Here is a 25,908-nt window from a genome sequence, read left to right as displayed (position 1 = left end):
GCGTCGAAACGCTATGGGAACGAGTGTCCAATCACACCACACTGACCAGACCCTGCTTAGAGAGTGAGGGCCTCGGCACCTGCACGTAGGACAGAGGAGCCCGGGGTGGCTCTGAGGTCAAGGTCATAGAACCTGACAAAGGTCAGCGGGGTGGACCAACCCGCAGCGTCACAGATGTCTTGGAGTGCCACTCCAGCGGACCAGGCCGTAAAGGCCGCCACACTCCGGGTGGAGTGAGCTCGGACCCCGAACGGTGCGGGGAAGCCAGAGGGCTTGTGAGCCGACAATCGCATCCACTACCCATCTGCTCAACATCTGCAATGCGGCCAGGAAACCCTTCCTGTTAGGGCCGAAGCAGACGAGCAGCTGCACCGATCCACGGACTCGTCCTGCGGAGGTAAGTGACCAGTGCTTGCACTGGACACAGTCGGTTCTGTCGCGTCTGTTCGGGGGCTGTAAATGGAGGAAGCTCTGGAGCGGAGAAGGGTCTCTCCTACCTCGTTAGAGAGACCAGCCGCTATGAACTTTGCCCCCTCAGGGGCCACAGCCTCCTCTGGGCGGGAGTGCACCAGGGTTCCGCCCGCCTGTGAGAGGAGATCCCTCCTGGGAGGAATTTCCCACGGAGGGCCCTCGAGTAGGGACACCAGATCCGCAAACCATGGCTTGCCCAGCCATCGAGGTGCTACTAGGAGGAGACGGACTCCATCCCGGCGAACTCTCTCCAGAACTCCAGGGAGCAGTGCAATCGGAGGAAAGGCGTACAGGCGTAGCCTCGGCCATGTCTGCACCATGGCATCCAGACCTAACGGGGCTATGTGAGAGAGAGAGAACCAGAGGGGACAGTGCGAGGATTCCCGGGTCGGAAACAGATCCACCTGGGCTCTGTAGAACCTCCGCGGGGTGGAGACGCCATTCCCCAGGCCTCGGCCCCTGCCTCGACAGGGCATCTGCTCTGACATTCAACCATCCTGGGATATAAATGGCCCTCAAAAAGAGGAGTCTGTCCCAAGACCACAAGAGGACTGCTCGTGCTAACTTGTACAAAGGGCGAGATTGGAGGCCCCCTTGGTGGTTGATGTAGGAGACCACCGCAGTGTTGTCCGTGCGGACCAATACATGGCGATCTCTCATGTCTGGGAGGAAGTGTTTTAACCCCAAAAACACCGCCATCATCTCCAGGCAATTTATGTGCTACGAGAGACGTGGGCCGCTCCACAGACCTTGGGCGGAGTGGCCACTCATGACCGCACCCCACCCCGTGAGGGAGGCGTCCATCGTTAGCGTCACGCGGTGACAAGGAGCCCCCAACACGGGGCCTTGGGACAGAAACGTTCGGTCTTTCCAAACATCCAAGGCTCGAATGGCACGCCACGAGACCTTGATGGAACGATATGGGTTTTCCCTGAGAGAAAACCCCCTGCCCCGGAGCCACCACTGGAGGGGCCTCATGTGCAGAGGGCCGAGCGGGATTACGCTGGACGCCACAGCCATGAGCCCTAGCAGCCTCTGGAACTGCTTCACAGTGAGTGGCTGGCCTTCCCGCACTCTGCTGACCGAGGTGAGGATTACTACGACCCGAGCAGGTGACAACCGTGCCTGCATCCTGGCCGAGTCCCATATCACGCCCAAAAAGGTGGTTCATTATGCTGGAGAGAGCGTTTAGCCGAAACCCAAGCACCTTAATGCAGGCGAGAACGACATCTCGATGACGCAATGCCTGGTGCTCCGACTGAGCCAGAATCAACCAGTCATCGAGGTAGTTTAAAATGCGGATGCCCTGGAGCCGCAGCGGGGTCAGTGCCACGTCGACGCATTTTGTGAAGGTGCGGGGCGAGAGTGCTAGGCCGAACAGGAGGACCCGATATTGGTAAGCTTTGCCCCTGAAAGCAAACCTCAGGAACCTCCTGTGTGCAGGAAGGATGGAAACGTGAAAGTACGCGTCTTCCGAATCAATTGTGACGAACCAGTCCAGTGACCTGATCTGAGTCACGACCTCCCTGAGGGTGAGCATCATGAACCTGGGAGCGTAGATCTAGAATGGGACGCAACCCGCCATCCTTCTTCGGAACGACAAAGTACGGCCTGAAAAGCCTGACTCTCGAACCGAAGGGGGGACCACCTCGATGGCTCCTTTTCTCAGGAGTGTGTGCACTTCTTGTTACAGGACCAGAGCCTGCTCGGGTCCCACCAGGGTGGGACACATCCCGTTGAAACAGGGAAGAGAGGACGCGAACTGAACCGTGTAGCTGTCCTCTATGGTCCGCAGGATCCACCGGGAGACTCCTGGCAGCTCCTCCCAAGCTGTCAGAAAGTTCCTCAGGAGAACCAGCCCCTCAGGGCTGGCCTCTGACCCATTCAGAGCAGCTGGGGCTAAGCCCTGCAGCTGATGGCGCCTCGCGAGAGGCGGCGGACCCTCCCACTCCACAACGAACCTTCGGCTGGAAAGGTGGGGAGCGAACCGCTGGAGGGAAGCCGCGCCCTGAAGCACATCTTCTGGCAGGGCAGACAGACCAGCCTCCATGACCCGAACGGCCGGAGCCACGTGCTGCGGACGTTGAGACCTCCTGAGAGGCGGCGGGCCTCCCCCATCCGTACAAAGACTTTGGGCGGAAGTGGAGGGAGGTGCCCGCTGGAGGGGGGCCGTGCTCTGAAGCACATCCTGTGGTAGAGCCAACGGCCTAGCGCCCCAGTGGTGCAGGGGAGGGATGGGCACCGTCACGTGAGGTGTGCCCCATCCCCCCAACCATAGATCATCAGGATCTATGCACCACTGCCCGTTTGTCGGACGTGAGGGTGACCCTCAGGTCACCCTGCTCCTTCCTGGGCCTAGAGCATCGCCTTGAGCCCTTAGGCCCCGCCCGTGGAGATCGGGTGGCCACGCTCTCTCTCTAGGCTTCGCGGTGCCTGGAAGGACCAGGCTGGAGCTGCCGCCGAACAGCCCCATGAGATCGCCGAGGGAGGTACTGCTGAAACGCAGCCGACTGCTTTTTAGACTCCTGGAACTTGTGTATGACTGCCGTTACAGCGTCGCCAAACAGTCCAGGAGGAGCCATCGGTGTGTCCAGTAGCACAGCTCGGTCCTTGTCCGGGAGGTCGGACAAGGTGAGCCACAGATGCCTTTCTGTGGCCACCAGGGCCCGAAGAGCCAAGTTGGCAGTGCGACGCAACTCCTCAATATCAGCCGTCCCGGAGCTAAGTCCCTCATCCAAATCACGTAGCAGGTCAGCCTGGTATGCCTGCAACACACCCATGGTGTGGAGGCAGCCCGTGGCCTGAGGAAAAAAAATCTACTCTGTTTTTCTGAATTAACAACTTAAACTTAATAATCTCAGAATTATGAGATAATTTTTTCTTGAAATTAAATGTATTTGCTGTTTTTCTGATTTATTGAGTTAATTTTCTCAGAATTATGAGATCATTTTTCACAAAAAAAATTAATTGTTCTGTTTTTCTGAATTAATGAGATCCCTCAAAATCCTGCTAGGAGCTCTATTTTAGGTGGATTGCATGGAAGTAAACATGTCCTGGCTTTCGAGTTTAATCCGGTTTTATTTTACTTTGGGTTTGAGACATTGGGAGATACTGCTGTCTTTAAGTAATATAAGTGGTATTGTTATTAGTGCGTCAACTTTGCGCAGACACCTCAAGACTTTGCGCCTGTTCAGACGAAAAGAACATTCTGATCTGCTTGACGTTTGCTTGAACCGATATGGTATGCTTCACGGATATACTGTAAGATGATGCCCCTGAAATGCATTCAGGCTGGCTATGTGGTGACACAAGAGACATTCAGGCAATTGTTGAAAATACTGGATCCCCCTGGAGTGCAACTGAGGCGCCGGAATCATCTCCGGCGACGTTTGTATCATAATCCCAGCCCGAACTTTTTATGGCATGTTGATTCATATGATAAACTCAAACCATATGGGATCTGCATCAATGGTGCAATCGACAGGTTTTCATATGGCTACATGCATACTCTACAAGTAGTGATCCCAAGGTCATCGCTGGATACTTTATTGATGTGGTGTTATCAAGGAATGGGACAGCCACCCGAATTTGCTCTTTCTTAGGGACAGAGAACTGTAACATGGAACAGATGCGCATGAGACATGATCATACGGACGACTTTTTGAGAAATTGCTATTTGTATGGTTCAAGCAATCATAACCAATGGATAGAACATTGGTGCGGATTTTTGAGGAAACAGCATGCACAGTTCTGGATCAACCTATTTCAAGATCTAAAAGATTCTGACGACTTCTCCGGTGACTTCCTAGACAAAAGTCTAATACAGTTCTCTTGAAATAATAGAGGTAAGAAATGTGCTTTAGACATGTAAATTGTGATATGTTATTCAGCTATAGATTTTGTCAATACGCCAAAATGTTGTGACATGCAGCATAATTATGTCATTTCATAGGTCTAACAACTGTTCCATAACAGAAGCAAATGGGTGATAACCATTAGTTATTTAATTAGATTATTAAATTAATTTGTAGATCACAATTTTTCACTTTTTCCCATATAGACTTTTTAAGAGATGGATCTCAGTATAAGTAGTTAGAATTAGCAGCAGCCTACATCTACAACAACAAAATGCAACACAAACATTAATGCAGCTGTAATATTAATCCTGTTATGTGTATGTTAGACAAACTGCTATCTAATATTAACCCAAAAACATCATAATATAAAACACTGACAAAGAAAATTTACCGCACTATGAGTAGCCTACTTTTATTAATTTCATTCTGGTACTTTTATGTACATATATGACTTATCTGACCCTGATCATATAACACAAATCTTAACATACAGAGATTTATTGTTTTCAAATATAGAATTTAACATGCATGAATCTGTTTGAGAAATGGCTCTACTGTATCATATTGGACCATAAGCATTTATTTTGCCTGCAGGTGGTATTGCAACGGTGTGTACTAATTTTCCCACTCCTTTTCTTTATATTTAGAGAGAACTGCAGGATGCTGGTCACCTCTGGAACACACACAGAATTCTCCCATCCAGAAATGTTGTGTCTCAATGTGGACGTCCAGTGATGAACCTTTTGGTGCTAGGGAGTACCTTAAAGAGGCATCCCAACAGAAGATACAGGTTTGTAGGGAGGAATGTCGTGAGAGAGAACCATATCCCTGTGATAATACAGTGTTTGACATTTGTTGCCTTGCCATGGCAGAAAACAGTCTTCATCCACCAACCTCACCAGAGGAAGCCATTGATCTTTACATGTTCTTACATGCTTACATATGTACACAAATTTAATAATCACAAGTTGTTCTACTGGATCAAATGACTGAATGTGAGCACCCACTCATAGCCAAAAAAAAACAACAGAATTGCAGTTTGGACGGAAAAGGATATATACCATGACGTTCACTGTAAATGTTTGACAGAAGTACTGTGTTTAAGCAATCGATAATAGACAACTCTTTCATAATGGACATCTCCCAACTGAGCTCCATATCATCTCTTTTTATTCATCATTATGTAAAAAGTACATCTCATCCACAGAACTGGGAACAATCCTGTACCTGCAAATGAAAGGTATCACATGCTGCCATTGTCAAAAATGGCACATTTGTCCTTATGGTGGAACTATTTCGCGTCACCAGATGTGGCCTGACACACTTTGGGCTCATTGTAAACAGGGCAACATTTCTTTTAAATTGTCCCAAAACGTATGCTCCTAAACTGCTAACAGAAATGATGGCTTACATAAAAGTACATTTCAAATATTGGTACATGTATCTAAATCACTTAAAAATGAAATTGCATTTATAACATACATTGTGTAAAAGGCTTATAATTGTTTTTTGGATAAATGGACCTTAAAGTATACTAACAAAATGTTCAGCCACTCAATATGTTTCTACAGACACTTTAAGTCTGGTAATAACAGCAACTGCATATGAAACGTTGCAAAACATGTTGCGATTGTCAAAATGTGATTTGACACACTTTGGGCCCACTGCAAACAGGGCAACCTAAATGGCATTTAAATGGTCCTGTATCATTATCAATAAATCAAACTTTTTATTAAAACTTATCATGTGTAAATGTTTCTATGGGCTGGATATATTCGGAGTCCATCAACAAAATGCTCATCAGCTAGTAAACATGTTTCCACAGTAAGTTTGGTAATGACATTTTGGATAAAACTGAAACTGAAAAACTAAATAAAAAATAAATCACCCTGCGCTCATAATGCACCACCTGAGTTAATTACTTCCCCTATGTGCTCTGTCTTACATTCACACACTATCTAAAGGTAAACAGATGGCACTGATAAGGCTATAACTTGGCCAGAGGGAAGAGTGTGATAACACTCTTGATAACACTTCCAAAGGGGTGAAGATGACTTGAATGTCTTTAACACAGATGACATCAGACCCTGTCATGAATCTCAACATCTTACGGAGGCCTATCTCATCCAATCCCCTGATGTACTGATGTAAAAATTGCAAATTTTGGTTCTCTGCTGGAGTAGCTGGAGAGGCCGTGATCGACTTTAAAACCTTCCGGATGGTTTAATGTTCTCATACATCTTCTGCATATCCAGCACACTGGGGAAGAACTCCCTGAGAGTTGGTCCTGCGACTGCTGCAATGTTATCCAGTGAATATTTTGGTTGCTGGATTATTTGCTTGTGGGCCACTTGGAGAAGCACAGCTTTCAAGTTCTCTTGTGTTGGTATTGTTCTTACTCCCATGCGATCCATAAGATCAAGAAGCTCATCTTTATCATCAGCATCAAGAGCATAGCAGTGGACAAGAGATCGCACTCAGTCTGACTAAGATACAACATGAGTGAGTCAAACAATAAATCAGGTGAGCCAGTGTGTTCACCAAATGTGATTGCTGCTGTAAAGGCTTGAGCCAGCCGAGAAGGAAAATATCCATGTTCCTTTAATCCCTTGACCAAGATCCTACCAACAGATTTCCATTCTTCCTCTTGCCATTTTGGGGATAGTGATGGCACTCTCACATCTGCACCCCCTGCTGCACAGTCTAAAAACTCTGTCCAGAAGGCAGCATATACATCCCTGGACACGCCACCAGCATCTGCCCCCATTTCATGAATGAAGCTGTATTTCACAGAGTAGGACATAATCACTTCATCCTTGAATTGGGTAATCAGTTCCTCCAAGAGATTGACTCTGTGGAGTTTCACTGTCACATGCAAAGATTCAGAAGTAGGACTTAATGGGCCAGCGGGCACTGTGTCAGAATGGACAGGAGTTGAGCTGTAGGCGTTGATGTTTATCTGTGCCTCTTCTATAGATCTTCATCAAGATCTTCTAAAAATGGTCTCTCTCACACTAACACCCTCATCAAGGTATGCTTCCTGAAAGTCAACAATGTTGTGACTGAACTCTTCCCAATTTCCCTTTCTTGATTTCTCATTGAGGAAAAATAGCTTTTTAGCTTGTGATAGAATCTCTGTTTTTGTGCCTTTCTTGGAAATATCAAGAACTCTGGTTCCTCCACCATTGCGTTTTCTCACTTGTTTCTTGTTGTGTATCCATCCTGGTTCTATTTTCCTTGTCATCTTCACGGCCCTTTTGTTATTTCTCAGATGTATCTTTGTGGCTGCATAGAACGCTCCTCCTCAAAATCTTGATCTGTGTCATTATTGCTTGTCAATGTGCCCATCTTTCTTTTAAGTTTTTCAAATAAGGACTGTCTTTTTAGATCATCACCACCTTTTCTGGTTTTCCATACAGAAACACCTTGTACTGTAGCAATCCTATCACCATATGCTGGAATGTAAGCAGTCAAAGTGGCATCATCTATTTCTCCAACTACCGAGCTGTCAATCTGTAATAAAAACAAAACAATACAGTAAGATATATTGGTTATCTTAAATCTAAGAGATGGCTATATTTCCATATGAGTGAAAATTAATTTCTTAGCAGTAGCTACAAATCAGCAATTTATTTCTATTTCTCTTCACTTGCTTGTTTTTCTTTTCGCATTGGAATAAAAAGGAGCTAAAATATTAAGTAATTTAACACAAAAACTGCTGTCTAAAAAATGGTTGTAACCATAACAATGAAGTTTGAGTGACATAATGATGCTGAAAATAAAGTGTATTAACAGTGAAAATCCTTGACATCAAAGTTAATCAGGGGACTGATTACTTTCATGTATTCCTCTTTAATTACATAACTATTTACCTCAATTACAAAAAAAGCACTCCTCCCTTATATTACTGCTATTATGTACTCCATAATATTGCTATTCCATATTGATTCCATACTTCAGCTCCCAACCAAGGCCTGTGCTGGCATCTAAACATTACTCCATCCTTTTAAAACAGTATCAAATCACAACAAAATGGAAAGCAGTAATTCCATTTTCAAAAAGGGCAAAATATTTATTTTGTGTATTTATTTATAATTTCAAACATATAAGTCAGCACTTTGCCTGAATGTATAATGGTGATGCTACTGCACAACTACTATTTATGTAGGGTAGAGACCAAAATATAGTGTGAATTGACTCCTAAAGATACATATAAACCTTATTTTACAGGGCTAAAATAGGGAAGACATGAATGCATTGTTGGGAGAGACAGGTGTGCTTGGCATAAAAAAGAAATCGGAAGCACTGGCACCAAATGTGATAGGGTTACAATTTATGATGATTACTTGTATAATCTTCAGAGATTCAGGAAAATGTAAAACAATTAAAATTAATATATTGCAGGAATGAATGTGCTGTCACCTACATGATCTTGCTGCATTTTCTGAATATTTTTCTCAGGAATCCCTCGGCTCTGAGGAAACATCCACATACCATCGTCTTGTGGGACGGGGGTATTTGAAGACGTAGCCATAGCTGGCCCTGAACAAATGTCGGAAAAAGGCAGCATTTATGTAAATATGTGTTGCCCCACAAATGTAAACAGATTTAGGACTGTACCCTCAAAAGTGTAATTGCTTTAAATATCTCAAAAATGTCTTTCAGCCAAGAGTGTGATAACGTTAAAAATGGATGTTTCATGTATCAACTGTATAGGTAGGCAAATATAGGCCTTTCTTATCACTTGGAAGTCAAACTGGCTTAAGCATTTGAATGTGATCACCTTTAACAGTGACATTACTCAAATCGTAGAGAAGGCTAGACTCAAGGTCAATAGTGTTGAGACACAGGCTATATGTACTCATTTATTTGTGATTCACTGCACAACTGGAATCTAGTTTCTGAAAAATATATACAACTTGCTTTGGAAAGCTTCAAAAAGCTAGCTTTGTTTCTAAATTATTAAATGCATCAAGTACACAGTTTAGAAGAATATCAAAAATAAAACAGTTACAGGACACTCATGGCATAGTGATAAACCAAAAGAGAGGGCACAACTAAAGAAACCGAAGCAGTCAGAATATATTCAACATTATTATTGGTGTAGCACGCTGAACACTATGCTAAACGTCCGTGCAAAACTTAATCGAAATAGTATCCCTGCTAGCTTTGAAACTGGCAAAGTTCTAATGTTTGTTTACTGTTATGTAATGTCACGATGTCCAACGTGTTGCATGCACTGGGGATTTCTGACGTGACTTTTTCACTCCCCCTGACAGCAGCCTCACTGTGTTCGAGGACCTCTTGATTTACAAATTAAGCACTAAAGTTACAGCAAATAGCGTGGTTTATGTATCTTAGCCAACAAACAGAAAGAAAGGTGGTTAACGTAATATTCCTCCTAAAAATCACACGTTATTATCCCCTCGACCTTAAAAGTTAAGGTTCCATTGGCTGACTAATGGTAAATATTAGCTTAACATTACATAAGTTAGCCTATCAACTGCAGTTGATGGTGTAACTTAATGTAACGTAGTTAGTAAAAAAATATGCCCGTAACATTATCGTTAACATACGTTTATAAACAGCTATTCTAACCTCGTTTTACATGTCGTAACGTGAAAAGTAAGCAGACATTATTTGGCATTAACATGTAGCCTAACTATAATAACTTAACTATCTTACCTGCACTGAACCCATGTAGGCCTGGCACTGTTGTTGTTGTTGGAGGATCAGGTTGATTAGCATCACCAACTGTGGCCTGACGTTACTTTGTGCAGGTGAGAGCTTCTCGCAGGATTTTTGTGGGATCTCGATAACTCAGAAAAACACAGCAAAATAATTTTTTTCATGAAGATTATTCTCACAATTCTGAGATAATTAATTCATTAATTCAGAAAAACAGAGTAGATTTTTTTCCTCAAGTGAATGCAATACTCTTCTGTAGGTAAGAGAAATCTCACATACTTTTATTCTACAGTAATTGTGTATATAACTACATAGAGATTGAAAAATAAGAAAACAATAAAATCTGATCCACAGTTTATTAAGACTTATGATATGTTCAGGTGTATACAGTATCTTCCTATGTTAATAAGAATAGATACATTTTCTTATTACGTTAAGCTTATCATATATTTCTACTCCAGAATAAACTTACTCCTTTTGTTTTTAGCAAAATTCTCAAACAAAAAGCCAGAAGATTGACAAACTACATTTACCTGGTTTATGCACTGACACCAGACTAGCTGACATCTCCACAAAAACCATTAGTGATTCTATTAGTAACTCTAAAGATAAAAAGATCTGTTTTCTTGCTGTGATATGAAGTCATCAGGAAAGACAAAAGTCCACAGTCCATAAACTGTCTTTTTTATTGATCAGGGATTAATTAAATGACAATTTTTTGATCCTGAACAACATCTATAAACAAACTCAGGTGAGAACATCAGAGATTTAAATATGTAGTCTTTTTTTTTTTCACAATAAATGAACCACCATTCTGACACCAGGTGGGGAATCAGCAGGACAGCTAATCTGTATTTTGTTACTTTTGCCTTTCATAAGTTAAGACAGAACAAAGAATGATGGCATGCTGCATGTTAAAATGTTTTGTTTTACTTTCTTATTGTTGCTAAATCTCATGTATTGATTATATAAAATTCAATACGTTTCTTTCTTTTTTTTCATTTCTGACTACAAATTTCGGTGTATTATGATTAATTAATTGATTATTAAATTAAAACTATGATTTATTAGTGGCAGAAAACGACGTGATGTGGTTTGAGGCCACAGATTAATGACGTCACGGCGTCAAATTCGGCGCTGTTCCAGAAAACTGCGATTTAAAAGACGCTTTTGTACAAACTCGCTATCAGCGCTCTTATCACTCCCTATAACACGGAAAAGTAGGAATTAGACGACTTGTTTACGAGTATGGAGAGAGAGATGAGTGAAGACAGGAAGCTGTGCGGTTTACTGAACGAGATGCGATTGGACGGGTCGCTGTGTGACGCGGTGCTCAGAGTGGACGAGGTGGACTTCAAGGTCCACAAGAACATCCTCTCGGCGTACAGCCCGTATTTCAGGTAAAAAACCAAACACAACTTTTCATCTTAAAATGTTACCTAATGAGCAAAAACTATACCGAAGATGAAACGGTATTTACATTTGTATTAAACAGAGGTGCGAAGTAAGGGAGTAAAAATACTTCGTTACTGTACTTAAGTACATTTTTCTGGTATCAGTACTTTACTCCACTATTTATTTTTCGGACAACTTTTTACTTTTACTCATTACATTTTTACACAAATATATGTACTTTTTACTTCTTACATTTTCAAAACGGACTCGTTACTTTTAGTATTATTTCTTCTCATTGAGCGCTGTTTCCAGCCTATCATCCTATCATTGTGCGGCTTTTTCCCCATGTGACTGGTGTACTGTATTATTTACTGGCTATCAGACATAGACTAAGGATAGCGGAGCTAACAATGAGCAGCACGCCTACAAGGAATGGCTAATGTTAATTCAGAGGGAGTCACCGATGTTAAAATAACTAACAACGAGGACCTTCCTGAACACACATGGCCATATATGAGGGAGATGTTTGAATTAATCGGGGTCAAAAGGATTCCTGGCGAATGCGTTGCGAATTTTGTCCTTTTAGTCCTTTTGTGTCCTTTAGTCCTTTTTTATAGGGTGGCTTCAGCCCCCTGTCTGTAATCCCAGCCACCCTAAAACTTTAAGTATAATTTTTACTTTCGTAAATAAACAATAAAAGTTACATTAAAATGCAGGACATGTCGTCGATGGGAAAGAAAATTATTTATCAGTTTGAACCAAAAGCGATTTTTTTTTACTTTGCTTTTACACGCGTGTGTTGTAGTCTTTCAAAAGTGCGTCTTCAGCTGTCTGCTTTATTTGAACTGAAAAGCACAGGTACGCGCAGCGTGCACGCGCAGTCAGAGCTGGAGCTCGTTTATCTATAACGTTAATCGGCGGAAAGACGCAAAGACGGCAACCAAAAGCAGTGAAATTTCACTATTCTTATTACCAGAGTTGTCATATAATATATGAAACTCTTCTTGTTTTAAATTCTCACTGAGGGCTAAACCCCACCTAAAGATGAAACCCTAGAACCGCCCCAGGTGTCAACCCAAAAAACACGAAGTGCTTAATTTAATTAACATAAATTTTGTCATTTTTAAAACATCACAATAATTTTGAGTTGTTTTTAAGGACAGAGCTGGAATCTCCCTACAGTTTGGGATATGGCCTTGGTGATACACGGTATACATTATATTTCCAAAAGTATTGGGTCACCTGACCTTTCCTGCTATATGTGGTTGTTTTCTGATCTCATCCCTACTGAACACCTTTGGGATGAATGTGAACGCTGACTCCACCCTACATCACCTACATCATTGCCTGCCTTTCGTAACACTCTTGTGGCTGATGAAAACAAATAGCCATCAGCACACTCCAAAATATATATACATACACATACACACACACACACACACACACACACGCGCGCGCACATGACGTCCAGTTACCAGCATGACACTAAACAGGTAGTAGTGTCGGCGGCTTTTTACTTAAGTATATGTCAGAGCCCATGCTTCTTTACTTTAACTTGAGTAAAAGAGTGTAGTCACTACTTCTACTTTTACTGGAGTCTTTTAAAAAGTGAGTATCTGTACTTCTACTTGAGTAAAGGATGGGTGTACTTTTGCCACCTCTGGTATTAAATGAACAGATCCATAGTCACAACTCCACAAGTCTGATTTAATGATGATTTCTTAACGCCGACGTTTCCTCACAGCCATCTGACTGAAATCTACCCTGTTACACGATATTGTAATAAAACAAGTGTCAGGATGTTAAGGAGCACATGTCCGGTGTGTGTACTGTGTAAAACACATGAGGTGACAACTGGGCTGTAAATAAACTATGAAGTGTTTGTTTTTTTCGCTGATATTTAGCTCGAGTTTAGTTTTCTTCGGCTACACCGTCTTCATCTTAAATTTAATTTAATTTAAATTATATTATATTATAATAAATATTCTGGATTTGCTGAATGATTCATTATAGTGTCTGAAGTACAATTAAAATGTATTTATTACTGGACTTGTCTATACGTTACATGAGATATACGTCTGATTGGCTAGCGTCGCTCTGATTGACAGGTTGGAGGAACGCCCTCCGTTTAAACTCTCTCTAACTCCTGACTGCAGCTTCCATCATCAGGACTCTATTGTGTGGAGATATTTTTCCCAATACATGTTCTTCTCTTCCTGATCTGCAGAGATCTATTCAGAAGATGTAGCAATCTGGATCAGAGAGTGTACAACATCAATGGTGTATCTCCAGAAATCATGGATCTTATGATCCACTACATGTACACGCAGGACATTCAAGTCACCACCGATAAAGTGGAGACTCTCTTGGATGCAGCCAATCACCTGCTCATCCATGACCTTGTAATGAGCTGCTGTGAATTCCTAAAGGATCATCTAAACCCAGATAACTGTGTAAGGATTTGGCAGTATGCTGACGCTAATGCATACTACGAGCTGCGGGATCAGGCCTACATGTACACGTTGCATCACTTCGAGGACGTCGTTTTTTCACAATCTGGGAAATTCCTAGAGCTGACAATGGAGCAGCTCAGTGACATCCTGGAGAATGATGAGCTGAACATCAAGGAGGAGAAAACAGCCTTCCAAGCTGTATTCCTGTGGATCAGGCATGAACCCAGCGTCCGAACGCAGCACATAGTCAACCTGCTGCCAAAGGTGAGTGTCAATACACTCGACCAGACCATCCAGACCATTCCTACAATACAAGTTTGAATGGAACTGAACCCAGACAGTAGAATAACAGTTAGGGTTCCAGTGATAGCTCTGACTTAATTTAAGCTATTTATGTTGTTGTAGGAAAAAAACACACGTTGTAGAAGATTCTTTGCTCATAAATTTTTAGACACAACCTAATCTGAGCAATTTAGTAGTGTTAAAACTGAAGGGAAAGTTTGATTAAATTCTCACTTGTGTAAAATAAACAACAAGGCAGCAAACTCACTGGACAACTATAAATACATAGTGGTGATGGGCAGAAAAATCTTGTTATTCCAAAACTTCTTGTTTTATAACAAGTCTCTTTTGCTGATTTATGATGTAATCTGATGCTGTTATTGTTGGAGGATCTTTATTGAAAAAAACATATTATCTCACAGTCTGCTGTAGAAATCAGTTAGGATTTTATTGGGATCTCATTCAGCTTTACATGTAATAATGTCAAAGTTCAGTGATAATAATCCGTGTCCATTTCCACATCATCCTACAACCGTCCAAATTTTTGTCCACTTTCTAACCAAAAGTTCTGACCTTTTATATTGTGTTGTTTGTGCTGTGATGTCAGGTGCGGCTGGCTCTGTTGACTCGGGAATACTTCCTGGAAAATATAAAGAAAAACCCGGTGGTCAGCAGTGTATGTGAGTGTCAACCCATCATCACTCACGCCATGAAGGCCATGAACGACTCCAAAATGGCTGAACCAAACACCAGACTCTTGGATCCTTTTACCCGTCCACGTCTCCCGTATTCCGTCTTGTTTGCCATCGGTGGCTTCAGTGACGAATCTCCTACGAACATCATGGAAACATACGACTCGAAGCTGGACAGCTGGATGTGCATCTCCAGCAGAGCAGAGCGTGCTCGAGCATATCATGGCACAGTGTTCCTGGACGGTTTGGTGTACGTCATTGGTGGATATGACATCATGTACGTTAACTCCACGTGCACATTCAATCCTCTAGATGGAACGTGGAAAGATGTGGCGCCCATGCACTCGCCCCGTGGCTATGTTAGCGTTACTGTGCTTGACGGATTCATCTATGCCATGGGAGGCTTTGACGGCACCAGGAGTCTTAAAACAGCTGAGTGTTATCAACCAAACACCAACCAGTGGAGCCTCATCCCATCCATGCACGAGCGGCGAAGTGATGCCAGCGCTGCCACTTTAAATGGCAAGGTAAGGCTTCAATTTTCACACACAGAGAGTCAGCCTTGATACAGTGCAGTGGTACAAAGAGGGTTGATTGCTTTTGGTTAGAATATAAAAACAAACCCGATCATTATTTAATGTTCCTGACCCTGAAGAGACCTTGAAGCTGAAACTGGAGACACCCAGAGCCTTGATATATTTTTGTCTTTTTTTTGGTTCCTTTAGATCTACATCTGTGGAGGTTGCCATAGAAATGAGTGTCATTTCACGGCTGAGTGTTTTGACCCTTCTTCTAATCAGTGGACTCTGATTGAGCCGATGCACATGCCCAGGAGTGGCCTAGGTGTCATTGCGCTGAACAACCAATTGTTTGCTGTAAGAACTCAAAGTCACATACACTCTCACACACACTAAAAATTTAAACCATATGACCTATGTACTGATATAAGGATAGAAATTTCATCATGGTCAGTGGATACTGATCGAACCGATGCATATGCGTAGGTGTGGTTTAGTCGTTTGGTTTAGTGTGGTAGGTGTGGTTTAGTGTTTGCTGTAAGAACCCTTTGTACTGATATTAGGATAGAAATTTCAAAGGTTAAACAAAAATGAGGTGGCAAATGTGAAAATAATTCTATGAATTCTATGATATTTTATAGATCGGAGGTTTTGATGGAGTCACTCCGATGCGGAGCATCGAGGCCTTTAACCCTCATACCAACTCCTGGAGGTTTCTTTCCCCCATGCTTAACCCACGCAGCAACTTTGGCATCGAGGTAATGAACCTGGTGTTAATACAAGATTAACAACAAAACCTGGAGTGAATGAACTATAATCCATCTATTGTCTGACTTCACCATGTGATCGTCTTCTTCTTCCAGGTGATGGACGGTCACTTGTACGTGATTGGTGGCTGCAATGATGAAGGCACAACCTCCAGATGCGAGTACTACGATGTGTATAAAGATGAGTGGTAAGAGCAGGGTTACTGTATGTAGTTAAGTTTATCCTATAAACTTGTTTGTTTGTGAGTATTTATTGTATTAAACTCAACCCCAGGATAAATGTGATATTATGATGATAATTAAACACAGAAACACAACAAACATGACAAAAGTTTGATTTTCTGCAGGTTCAAGATCCAGAACATGAACATTTGCCACAGTGCGGTCAGCTGCTGTGTGGTTTCTGGGCTTCCCAACATCACAGACTACACCACAAAACGTGATCTTTTTCGCTAGATGCATAGCTTTTATTATCAACTATTTAAGCACAAGTCATTGGCAGAACCTCTGTCTCTAGCTCTTTCTTCATCTGTCTTCATATTTGCTTCTCATATAGAATCATTTGTATTATTTAATTGCCAGGTATTATGAATGGATTTATTAATCAATTGCCTATTTATTGAAATATTGTAAGGATTTAAACTCTGTCATTTTAAACATTTATTTTATTGTTTTAATCATCTGCCTAATTCACCTATGTTTATGACTCAATAGTTTTTTTAATCAGAAATCTGTGTATAAATATTCAGGGATAACAATGTTTTTATTTATTTATTGCATCTTTGGGAGCTCAGAGTTTATATTTATATATAGAACAAATTAATCAGATTACGTATGAAGTATTTCATTTAAGTGTGATGAGTGAAAGACACGAAAAGTAAAAAAATCTATTTCTATAATTTTGTATCATGTTCATTACAGGAAATGTTACTTTATACCTTTAAAACTACTCAGGTGTGTGTCAATGAATATTAAATGTTTTAAAATGAATATACATTAATATAACAGTGCATTGATAGAAGCAGGATATGTTCTCATTGTATCTATATATTTTTTTGTTCTTTTGCATTTCAAAAAAATAAAAAATAAATCATAATGTGCTGGGTGTTAAAACACACTGTTTAATATAAAATGTTTCTTATATGTATATAGAGTTTTTTTTTTTAACTTTCTTTATGAATAAATGTACAGAATAAAAAAATGTCTCCCTTTATTATTGTTACTAAATCTCGAGCCATCCTTAAAAATATTCTTGTTTGCCATAACCCGACCGACCCTGTCAATTTAGCACCGACAATTTTTTATTTTTTGCTTTAAGTCCGACCGACTTGCCGGTTGTAAATTTGCGTAAGACCGACCCTATTTTTTTTACTCTTCAAACAACTAATACAAAAGCAATAAAATAATATTAATGGGTTTGGGCACCATAATATATCTAAAAAATTCATTAAAACAGCTCGATACCGCTTTAATATGGCACGAAGTACTGAAAAACTGTGCAGCATCAAAATAAGGTTTGCAATGATGCGCCCGAAGGCATGGGTTGAGGACCCAGTCTGTGACATCACGATATGCTAATTTGTTTTTGTTTAAGTTTTTTTTTTATTGTAACCAAACATAAGCAAACAAACAAACAAGGTACATAATCAAATCACAAGGAACATTACAATAATCAGCCATAGGTTGAGCATAGCCAATAACAAACGTATAACAGATCACAATAAAACAAACTGACAAAATAAATAAATAAATAAATAAAACAAAATAATACTAATTAGTAAATATATATATTTCATCTTTTACCCACTTTTAGTGAACAGCACAATGTCATTTCTGTTTTTATTGTCTATCCTTCTGCCCAGCCTATGGACAATGTCAACAGCCTCATCCATTTTCACGTTCATCTCAGTTGCAATTTTACTGAGTAACGGGATGACATGTGACCTGATATCTTCGTCTTTTTCTCTTCTATGCCTTTGATACGGAGACACCACTTCATTCTATATCTTTCTTATTCTCTCACTCTCTCCTTAAGAACACAATTGTCCTTGCACAGACGTTCATTCTGTGTCTCCAAGTCCTTAACTCTTTTCTTGCACTCATTTACCTCTTCCGTGTTGAACTGAATCACCTTCGTTAAGCTTACAATCATGGCGCTACTCTGCTTGGCTTCTTCACATAAATTCGCCAACTTCTCATCCACCCTCTTTTCCAAATTTAAAACTGCCTCCAGAATAGTTTCGTTAGAACTCTCAACCTTCTCTCTTTCGACTGTTGACTTCACTCTTTTTCCGCCGGAGTTTTACATGGCTTCGAAGAAAGGGAGCCAGCACCTCATTCTCTTTTATTTAACACAGTAACCTCCATCGCGTAGTCGTGCTCCGTTTCTCTAGACTCATCTTTCTAAATTAATTAATATTGTTTCATCACAGTCTTTTTTTTAATCATTTTTGACTACATGTATTTTACTGTTTTACAGTTATTTTGATTAAAACCATGTAAAGAAGGCTTCTAACACAATAAATCTGAGATTTATATTTAAATCATTCAGAAGGATTTAATTCTGAACAGAAACAATATTTTAGTGTTTCCTGTCTCCTGTGTCCCACAACACTCATCTTTAGTCAGAAACGAGCTAAAGTGAAAGACATTAATGTTTAATACAATTCTTTATGTATCAGAGACTGCACTGAAGCTGAGAGTAGAAATAAAACTAAACATATGGATAATTATTTTCAGTACCTGAGCTTAGTTCTACTTTACAGTGTGATATGTTTTGCTCACAGAAAACACTTTCTGCATGGATCAACCTTAAAAAATCAATCAAACAAATAGAACAATAAAAAAAATGCTGTAATGGATATTAATTTCTTTTTGTAACCAGACATACAGGACATGTCATGTGGGGTTTATTTCCCAGAACTCTTTAATAAATAAACAGCATAACAGTGGCATAAACATATACACATTTGTAAGCAGCTAAGTCTACACTTGAAGCAGCTGAGGGTTGCTGGACGGTGTATGTTTGTATGCGCTCACTTGGCTTTCATTAACTTTCATTAAATCAATGTCCACTCACCATTGAATGCTCATAGTATTTATTTTATTTAATGTGTTGGGTTGCATGGTTGGTAACAGCAATGCCTCATGATACGGCCAAAAACTGTGTGCGCACCTTCCTCCAGCAACACCTGTCACCTGAAGGAAGGTTCCTATCTATATACTCTCATTAATAGAACAGTGACCCCTAGTGGACACCTTTACAAAGACAAATGTCTCTTACATACCGGCCCCTAATTGGGACACATACCAATTCTCAACACATACAAAAGAACCATAAAATAAATACAAATTGTGAGCACAATAAACATGTATAATGAAATCTCTTAGCCCATAGACTCATGCAAGAAACAAAGCTTTGCTATTGGCCTGTCAATAACATTGGTCGTTTGTAAACGCACAGAGCGCACCAGCCCTTTCTTATCAGGGAATGTTTCCAAAATTCTTCCAAGTGTCCAGGAGCCTCTAGGAGCCATTGGATCCATAATGACCACAATGTCCCCAGGCTTAAGGTTATGCCTCTCCTGGGGCAAAGGTAGATATTCTCTCATTCATCTCTTCCAAAATAGGTCTGAAATGTATTGAACCTGCTCTTTATGTACAAATTATGCACATCGAATAATCCAGGACATAAGGAAGGTTTTCCTTTCAGCAACAAGATATGATTGAGAGTCCAGGGTTTTTCCTACATTGAAAATTTTTGGTGGCCGCCAAAATGATTTTTTGTCCCGCCAAAGCCTTATTTGATCTGTAATTGGGTTTTGTGAGTGAAGCAGGCTACTGAAGGAGTGATGGAGAGAATGAGCACAGCTTTCCTGATGTCCTATCAGCCAGGATTCCCACACAACACGTCCGCTAAAGTCTAATTCGTGACCTAATAACTCCTTTGAGCCGATTCATTATAATGAATTGTTAAAGCAGTTAGTGCCTGTCAGTGTCTGAATCGGTGTACAGTATGTCAAATCATTACTTCTTAGAGGAACATACACATCTGAAATGAGACAGTAAGTGTGCTTACCCCATTTAGCAAGAGTGTTTAGTAAAATTTAGCCTTAATAATCCACAGTATGTGTAGGCCTATGACAATGTGTAGTAAATTACCTACAGTATAAAATCATTTAGTTAAAAGTTAGACTGGAGTGAGATGAAACTAGATCAAAGCACAAAGCAAGCTTTTGCTAGCTAGCTGCTAATTTTATTAAATTTTATATGATAAAAAATTACACTAAAATTATGCTGTGTGTGGATGACCATGCCGGTCAGCCACCACCGAAGACCAATTTTGACCCAGGAAAAACTCTCTTGAAAAGCTTCAAGATCCATTGGAACATCAGACAACTTGGTGATTGGTCGAACATTCAAGATGGCTTCAGCTTCACAGAAGATTGCATGTAAACTATCGTCATCAAGTGTCTGCTGTTGAAGAACTGCAGTGAGGACTTTCTCAGCATCCGGATGACTCGCTCTCAAACCCCACCTTAATGGGATCCAGCTGGAGGATTGAAACTTAATGCCCTTCTGACATAAAGCTCCTTGAATCTTAACTTGAATCAGTGACGAAAGAGCCACCCTGAGCTCTCTCTCAGCCCCTATGAAATTCGAGGCATTATATGATAGAAGACATTCCACCTGCCCTCTTCTACTGATAAATCGGCACAGAGCATTAATACAAACATCTGTGTCAAGGGAATTGGCCATTTCAAGGTGAACTGCTCTGCTGGCTAAGCAGGTAAATATGACACCATAAGGTTTTACTGTGCCTCTTCCTCACTTCACCTCTACTGGTCCAAAATAGTCAACACCTGTATTAGTGAATGGCGGATGGTCTGGCAGGATTCTCTCCTTGGGCAAGTCAGCCATTTTCTGCCCCATCATCCTCACATTATATTTTTTACAGAATCAGCACTCTGCTCTGATCTTCCTTACAGATGTGGTAGCACCTGTAATCCAATATTTTTTCCTTAATGTTGACAACATATGGTTACGCCCACTATGGCCAAGCCGTTGATATAAATCCTTCAATAAAAGGGTAGCCACATGCTGACCTTTAGTGAGGAGTAGTGGATACTTTGTGTCTTCTGCCATCCTCCCTCCAACTCTGAGAAACCCATTATCCAACCATGGGTCCAGCTTATAGATGGTATTGTGTTTGCTTACTGTATTCTTTCAGGAAGACAAATCAGCAATATCCTCAGGAAATCTTTGCTGTTGGCAGTAGCAGATTATAGCCAACTCTGCTTCCATAAGATCCTCTACCGACAGGATTTGTCCTCCTGTTGTACCTTTAGCTATCAGATTTTCTTGTGCCAAGGCATTCTGCTTATTAATATCAATGGCATCAGACTCCCTCCTCATGTGAGTCCTTGTTAATAATATTCTTTTCAACCTAAGCAACCAGGCAACTGCCACTCGAAGTCTCCACCAGCAGATTTGTGCTCCATTGCATCTTGGGTATTTACCGCATTCACAAAGGTTTCTTTCTTGACCTCGATGTCAGCAACCAATACTGAAGTATGCACAATGTTTTCGGGCCAATCCTCTTCTGGTTTATACAGGAACTTGTGGTCTTCTATCCATCTGTCTCCTTAATAAAATCTCCAGCCCTCTTTCCTCTGGATGCATCATCCGCTGGATTCTCCTTTGTGCCAACATATCACCATTGTGCCGTCTTTGTGGCCTCCCTGATGATGGAAACACGGTTTGCAACAAAGGTATGAAAACGCTTGTCTTCATTCATGACATACATGAGCACAGACGTGTTGTCTGTCGAGAAAACAGATTCTTGCAGCTGGAGCCTCAGCTTATTCTTTAACATTAGGTCTACACGGACAGCAAGCACAGCAGCAGTTAGCTTTAAATGGGGAACAGTGGTGGCATTTAAAGGTGTTACTCTAGCTTTTCCCAAAAGAAAGGCAACATGGATGTCATTGTTGTTATTCTTTACTCTAAGGTTTCTCTTCCTGGGATGACGTACACCGTGGTGAGGAATGTACAGTACCACACCTTGCCATTTTCACCTTTTAGCTGTTGAGTGGGAACTTGCTCTGCATATCCATTGTTGAGCATCTCATTGACAAATGCTACATACTCGTGATACAATTGCTCAACTCTCTGGAATCTCCTCATCAAGCCAAGTATATGTTGTTTTGCAACAGAAAAGTTGTTAGGAAGATGCACATTTTCCCTTTTCAATGGCAACTTCAAGGTGTAATGATTATCCTCAAGCTTGGCATAACTTTCTGCAATCTCCAAGAATCTAATATCCTCTCTTGATAATGCTTGCTCTTCTGCAACTTGCTCGATGAAATCATGGTTGTATTGTTTAGACAACATCTCCTCCAATCTACACACAGAAATCCTGTTGACCACTGCAGAACAGTCTTCATCCTCAAAGTTGCCTGCATGCAAAGGACCATTAACGACCCAACCCAAAGCTGCTCTTAAGGCATAAGGGCCATCTCCATGGCTGTTTATGACTTCCCAAGTATACAAGTCTTCCTTAGACACAATGTTGTCAGAACTTACCGGCATTTGTTTATGTGTAAGTGTTTGTGGAAGCTGATAGAAGATGTTACCATCAATAGCAGAGACTTCCAAACTTGAGAGTACATAGGCTGGTACAACCCTTTCCTGTCCCATAGTTTGTTCTGTAGCAAAAACAGTTTTTCTCCCAGGAAGATTAAGGTGCTGCATAAGGCTTTCAGAACAAAATGTTGCTGAGCTGCCAGGATCTAGGAATGCATATGTCTGTATTATCTGATCTCCTTTACTTTAACTTGATTTGGTAAGCTAGAAAGTAGACAGCAATCTTTTCTGGCCCCTGTATGACCACATGTTTCAGTAGTTCCTAAGGTCTTCATGCACCTGACTCATTGGAAATTATGTCTGAATTTCTGTCAATATGAAGCACAGTGCGATGGGGCTGATTACATACTGTATCTTACAAGTCAACCACTTACCACAGTTGAGACTCATGTGCCCAGCACTTAAGCAACCAAAGCAAAGCTCTTTCTCCTTTAGAAAGTCAATCCTTTCCGTATGTTTCTTCTTCTTAAAATGCATACAGGTCTCCAATACATGATGCTTAGCACAATACACACATAATGAATTCACTTTGGGATTGTTTTCTGGCAATTCTGTTCTTATATTATTAGACAATTCTAGAGACTTCACAGGTGCAATATTAGTGGCGAAGATGTTTCCTTTAGCTCTGCCTTCTAGATGCCTTTTGGCTCCCTTGGCTGCCCCCTAGTGAACTGTTCCAAATAGTATAAGCAATCACTATTGCTTGCCTTTTCCTCAATTCCCTTTTCAAATGTCCTGATGAATGAAACATACTGAAGAGGATCTCTATCAAATAAAGGGATCTCTCTTGATGGTAAAGATGCAGAACATTGCTGTTTGTAAGAAATTACAGAAATTGCACACAAATTCCACTCCAAGGTACACATCTAAAAGAGCTCATTCCTAAAAAGGTTTAAGTATCATACTGTAAGGTAATACGTTTAGGACTCTAAACCTGATTCAATAATAAATATGGGAACGGCAGCAGGACATCAAGGATCACCAGGAACAAAGGGTTTACGTGACCGCGATTACCATTTAAAGGGACTATTTGACCGATATCAGTTGTAACAATAACAAGACAAGGTATACGTGACCGTGATTAACATTTAAACACATCTGGCTAAATAACAAGGTGTGACCCAGCCATTTGGGAGTGTTGTAAACTTTTTCCAGAGAAGACCAGGAGACTTGGATATCCTTGTGCAGTAGTCTTTATTGTAGATACACGATGAAACGAGTCTGCAAGTCAGAGCGTACTGGCACGGGCACTGCAGTCATCAAGTCTGACTTACAGTTGTAATACATGGTAAATATACACATTTTAGGGGGCAGTCCAATCAGATAGCGACAAAACACTCGGGTGACAATCAAAACATGAAAGGATGTAACAGCCCTCACACCAGATCCTGGACTTTCACCCTTAATCCCATTAACATAACAGTCTTTCTCAGACCCCTTCATTAACATAGAAACAAGTTCACCTCTAATGCTTGGCATTCCTTCTTGACTCGGACCTTGAATCAAATGGCCACCTTAAACAACGGGACAAATGGCACAAAGAGACAAATGATAACCTGAGTTACCTTGCCCCTTTTCCTTTCATATTAATGAAATACAGGAACCACAAGTCTAATGTAAAGTTTGAATTTAACTAGCATTGTAACTTGATTGGGCTTCTATATTATCCACAGACATATGCTAGAACTAAAAGGAAATAAAACAATGACTTAAAAATTATTTTCCCACAGGAGACACTCAGATCTTACACTCAATACACATTCTAAGCAGAACCTCATTTAAACTACAAAGAGGAAAACAGTATAAAATGCGTGAGCAGGATTTGCTCTGGGTTCTTACCGACTCCGACGAACGCAAAGTACGCCATGTATTTTGTCACTGCTATGCTGGAATAAACTTCTTGTTCTTTATTAAGATCTTCAACATCATCATCTGATTTTTACACTACATATTTTTTATTTCTTACATGTTTAACAAGAGTTGCTGTTATTTCATTTTGTTTTTGCATTACAGTGACAATGTCACCATACTGACTTTCAACGTTTGGCCGAGAAATCCTATCCGATGTAAGAGGTCCATGAGGTTGCACTGATGTGTGTCCTGGTATATGCTGTGAATTCTGCCTTCCTGAGTCTGTACATTCCTGCCAAGGCTGCTGCCATATTTCCTGATATGGCTCAGAAGATACCAAAGGCAGATCCACTGCTACTGTTTGATATGCAGTTTTGCAATGAACATCAAGTTCAAACTCTTCTGCCATTGGATTTAGGATAGTTGTGGATGTATTTCTTTGTTCCTTTTCCATTTGTGAATTGAGACTTGCAAAACACTGCGATTGTCAGAGGCCTGTAGAACGGTGAGTTTGGCAGTGGATTCTGCTAGCATATCTTTTAGCTCCAGTTGCTCCTTTTTCCTCTTAATTATCTGCTCTTGCTCCTCCAAGGCATGCCTCTCCTTTAATGCTGCCATATGAGCGTGCAGTGCAGCCTTATTTGCCTCAGCTATGATTCTGGCAGAAGAAACACTCTTGCATGTACTTGCTTTACTTGAATGTTTACTTCCAACATTTGTAATACTATCTTCTGGATTAACACCATCAACCTTATCATTCATTACCTCATTCATAGTAAGTTCATCATTTTCATTACATGATACCCACAATTTGACCTCAGAAATAAAATCATGGTTACAATCATTTTGGCTTTAAACCATATGTCATGTTTTTCTCCTTCACTTTCAGGTAAAATACCCAACAAAGAATGATGAATACATTTTGCTTCATCACACAATTTTAAGAAATCATCAAAAACACTTTGCACCCACTTTGTATGTCTTTGTTGCATCAGACCTTGTACTGTACCTTTTTTCTTAAATTAGCAATTTTAATTAGTACAGATTTTCTATTACTGTACAACCTTTCAACCTTTTCAGCAAATTCTTTAGGAGTTAATTCAACACGTTTTTAAACAACACGTTTTTGTTTGTCCATTGGAACATCAATGTCAATACAAACACTATTGTTCAACTGAAGCGCTTCCATTTGCCCATGCTCAGCTTCAGCTGTCTCCATAATCCACAGAATGTTCAAAACATGATGTAAACAATTAACAACTATAGTTTGTAAAGTTAATTATTTTCTT

The 25,908-nt window shown here is 40.8% G+C and overlaps 1 protein-coding gene and 1 pseudogene across 2 annotated transcripts; one reads left to right on the top strand and one right to left on the bottom strand.

Annotated features, from left to right (window-relative positions):
* Window positions 1-25,908, bottom strand: part of LOC113662193 — a 135,191-nt pseudogene that overhangs the window by 37,284 nt on the left and 71,999 nt on the right.
* Window positions 11,144-17,160, top strand: LOC113662203 (kelch-like protein 10). 2 transcript variants are annotated; one of them, XM_047816962.1, is made up of 7 exons: window positions 11,144-11,416; window positions 13,639-14,128; window positions 14,754-15,365; window positions 15,564-15,713; window positions 15,998-16,114; window positions 16,220-16,328; window positions 16,471-17,160. In XM_047816962.1, exons 1-6 carry the CDS (start codon window positions 11,265-11,267, stop codon window positions 16,313-16,315), a joined length of 1,617 nt encoding a protein of 538 aa, XP_047672918.1. In that variant the 5' UTR covers window positions 11,144-11,264; the 3' UTR covers window positions 16,316-16,328; window positions 16,471-17,160. The 2 variants fall into 2 exon arrangements, with proteins under 2 accessions (XP_047672918.1, XP_027032745.2); XM_027176944.2 differs by having other exon boundaries at window positions 16,220-16,311; window positions 16,471-17,158.

Source organism: Tachysurus fulvidraco, chromosome 8 (assembly GCF_022655615.1).
Source record: "Tachysurus fulvidraco isolate hzauxx_2018 chromosome 8, HZAU_PFXX_2.0, whole genome shotgun sequence".
Lineage (NCBI taxonomy): Eukaryota > Metazoa > Chordata > Actinopteri > Siluriformes > Bagridae > Tachysurus > Tachysurus fulvidraco.
This window is presented reverse-complemented; position numbering and strand designations above follow the sequence as displayed.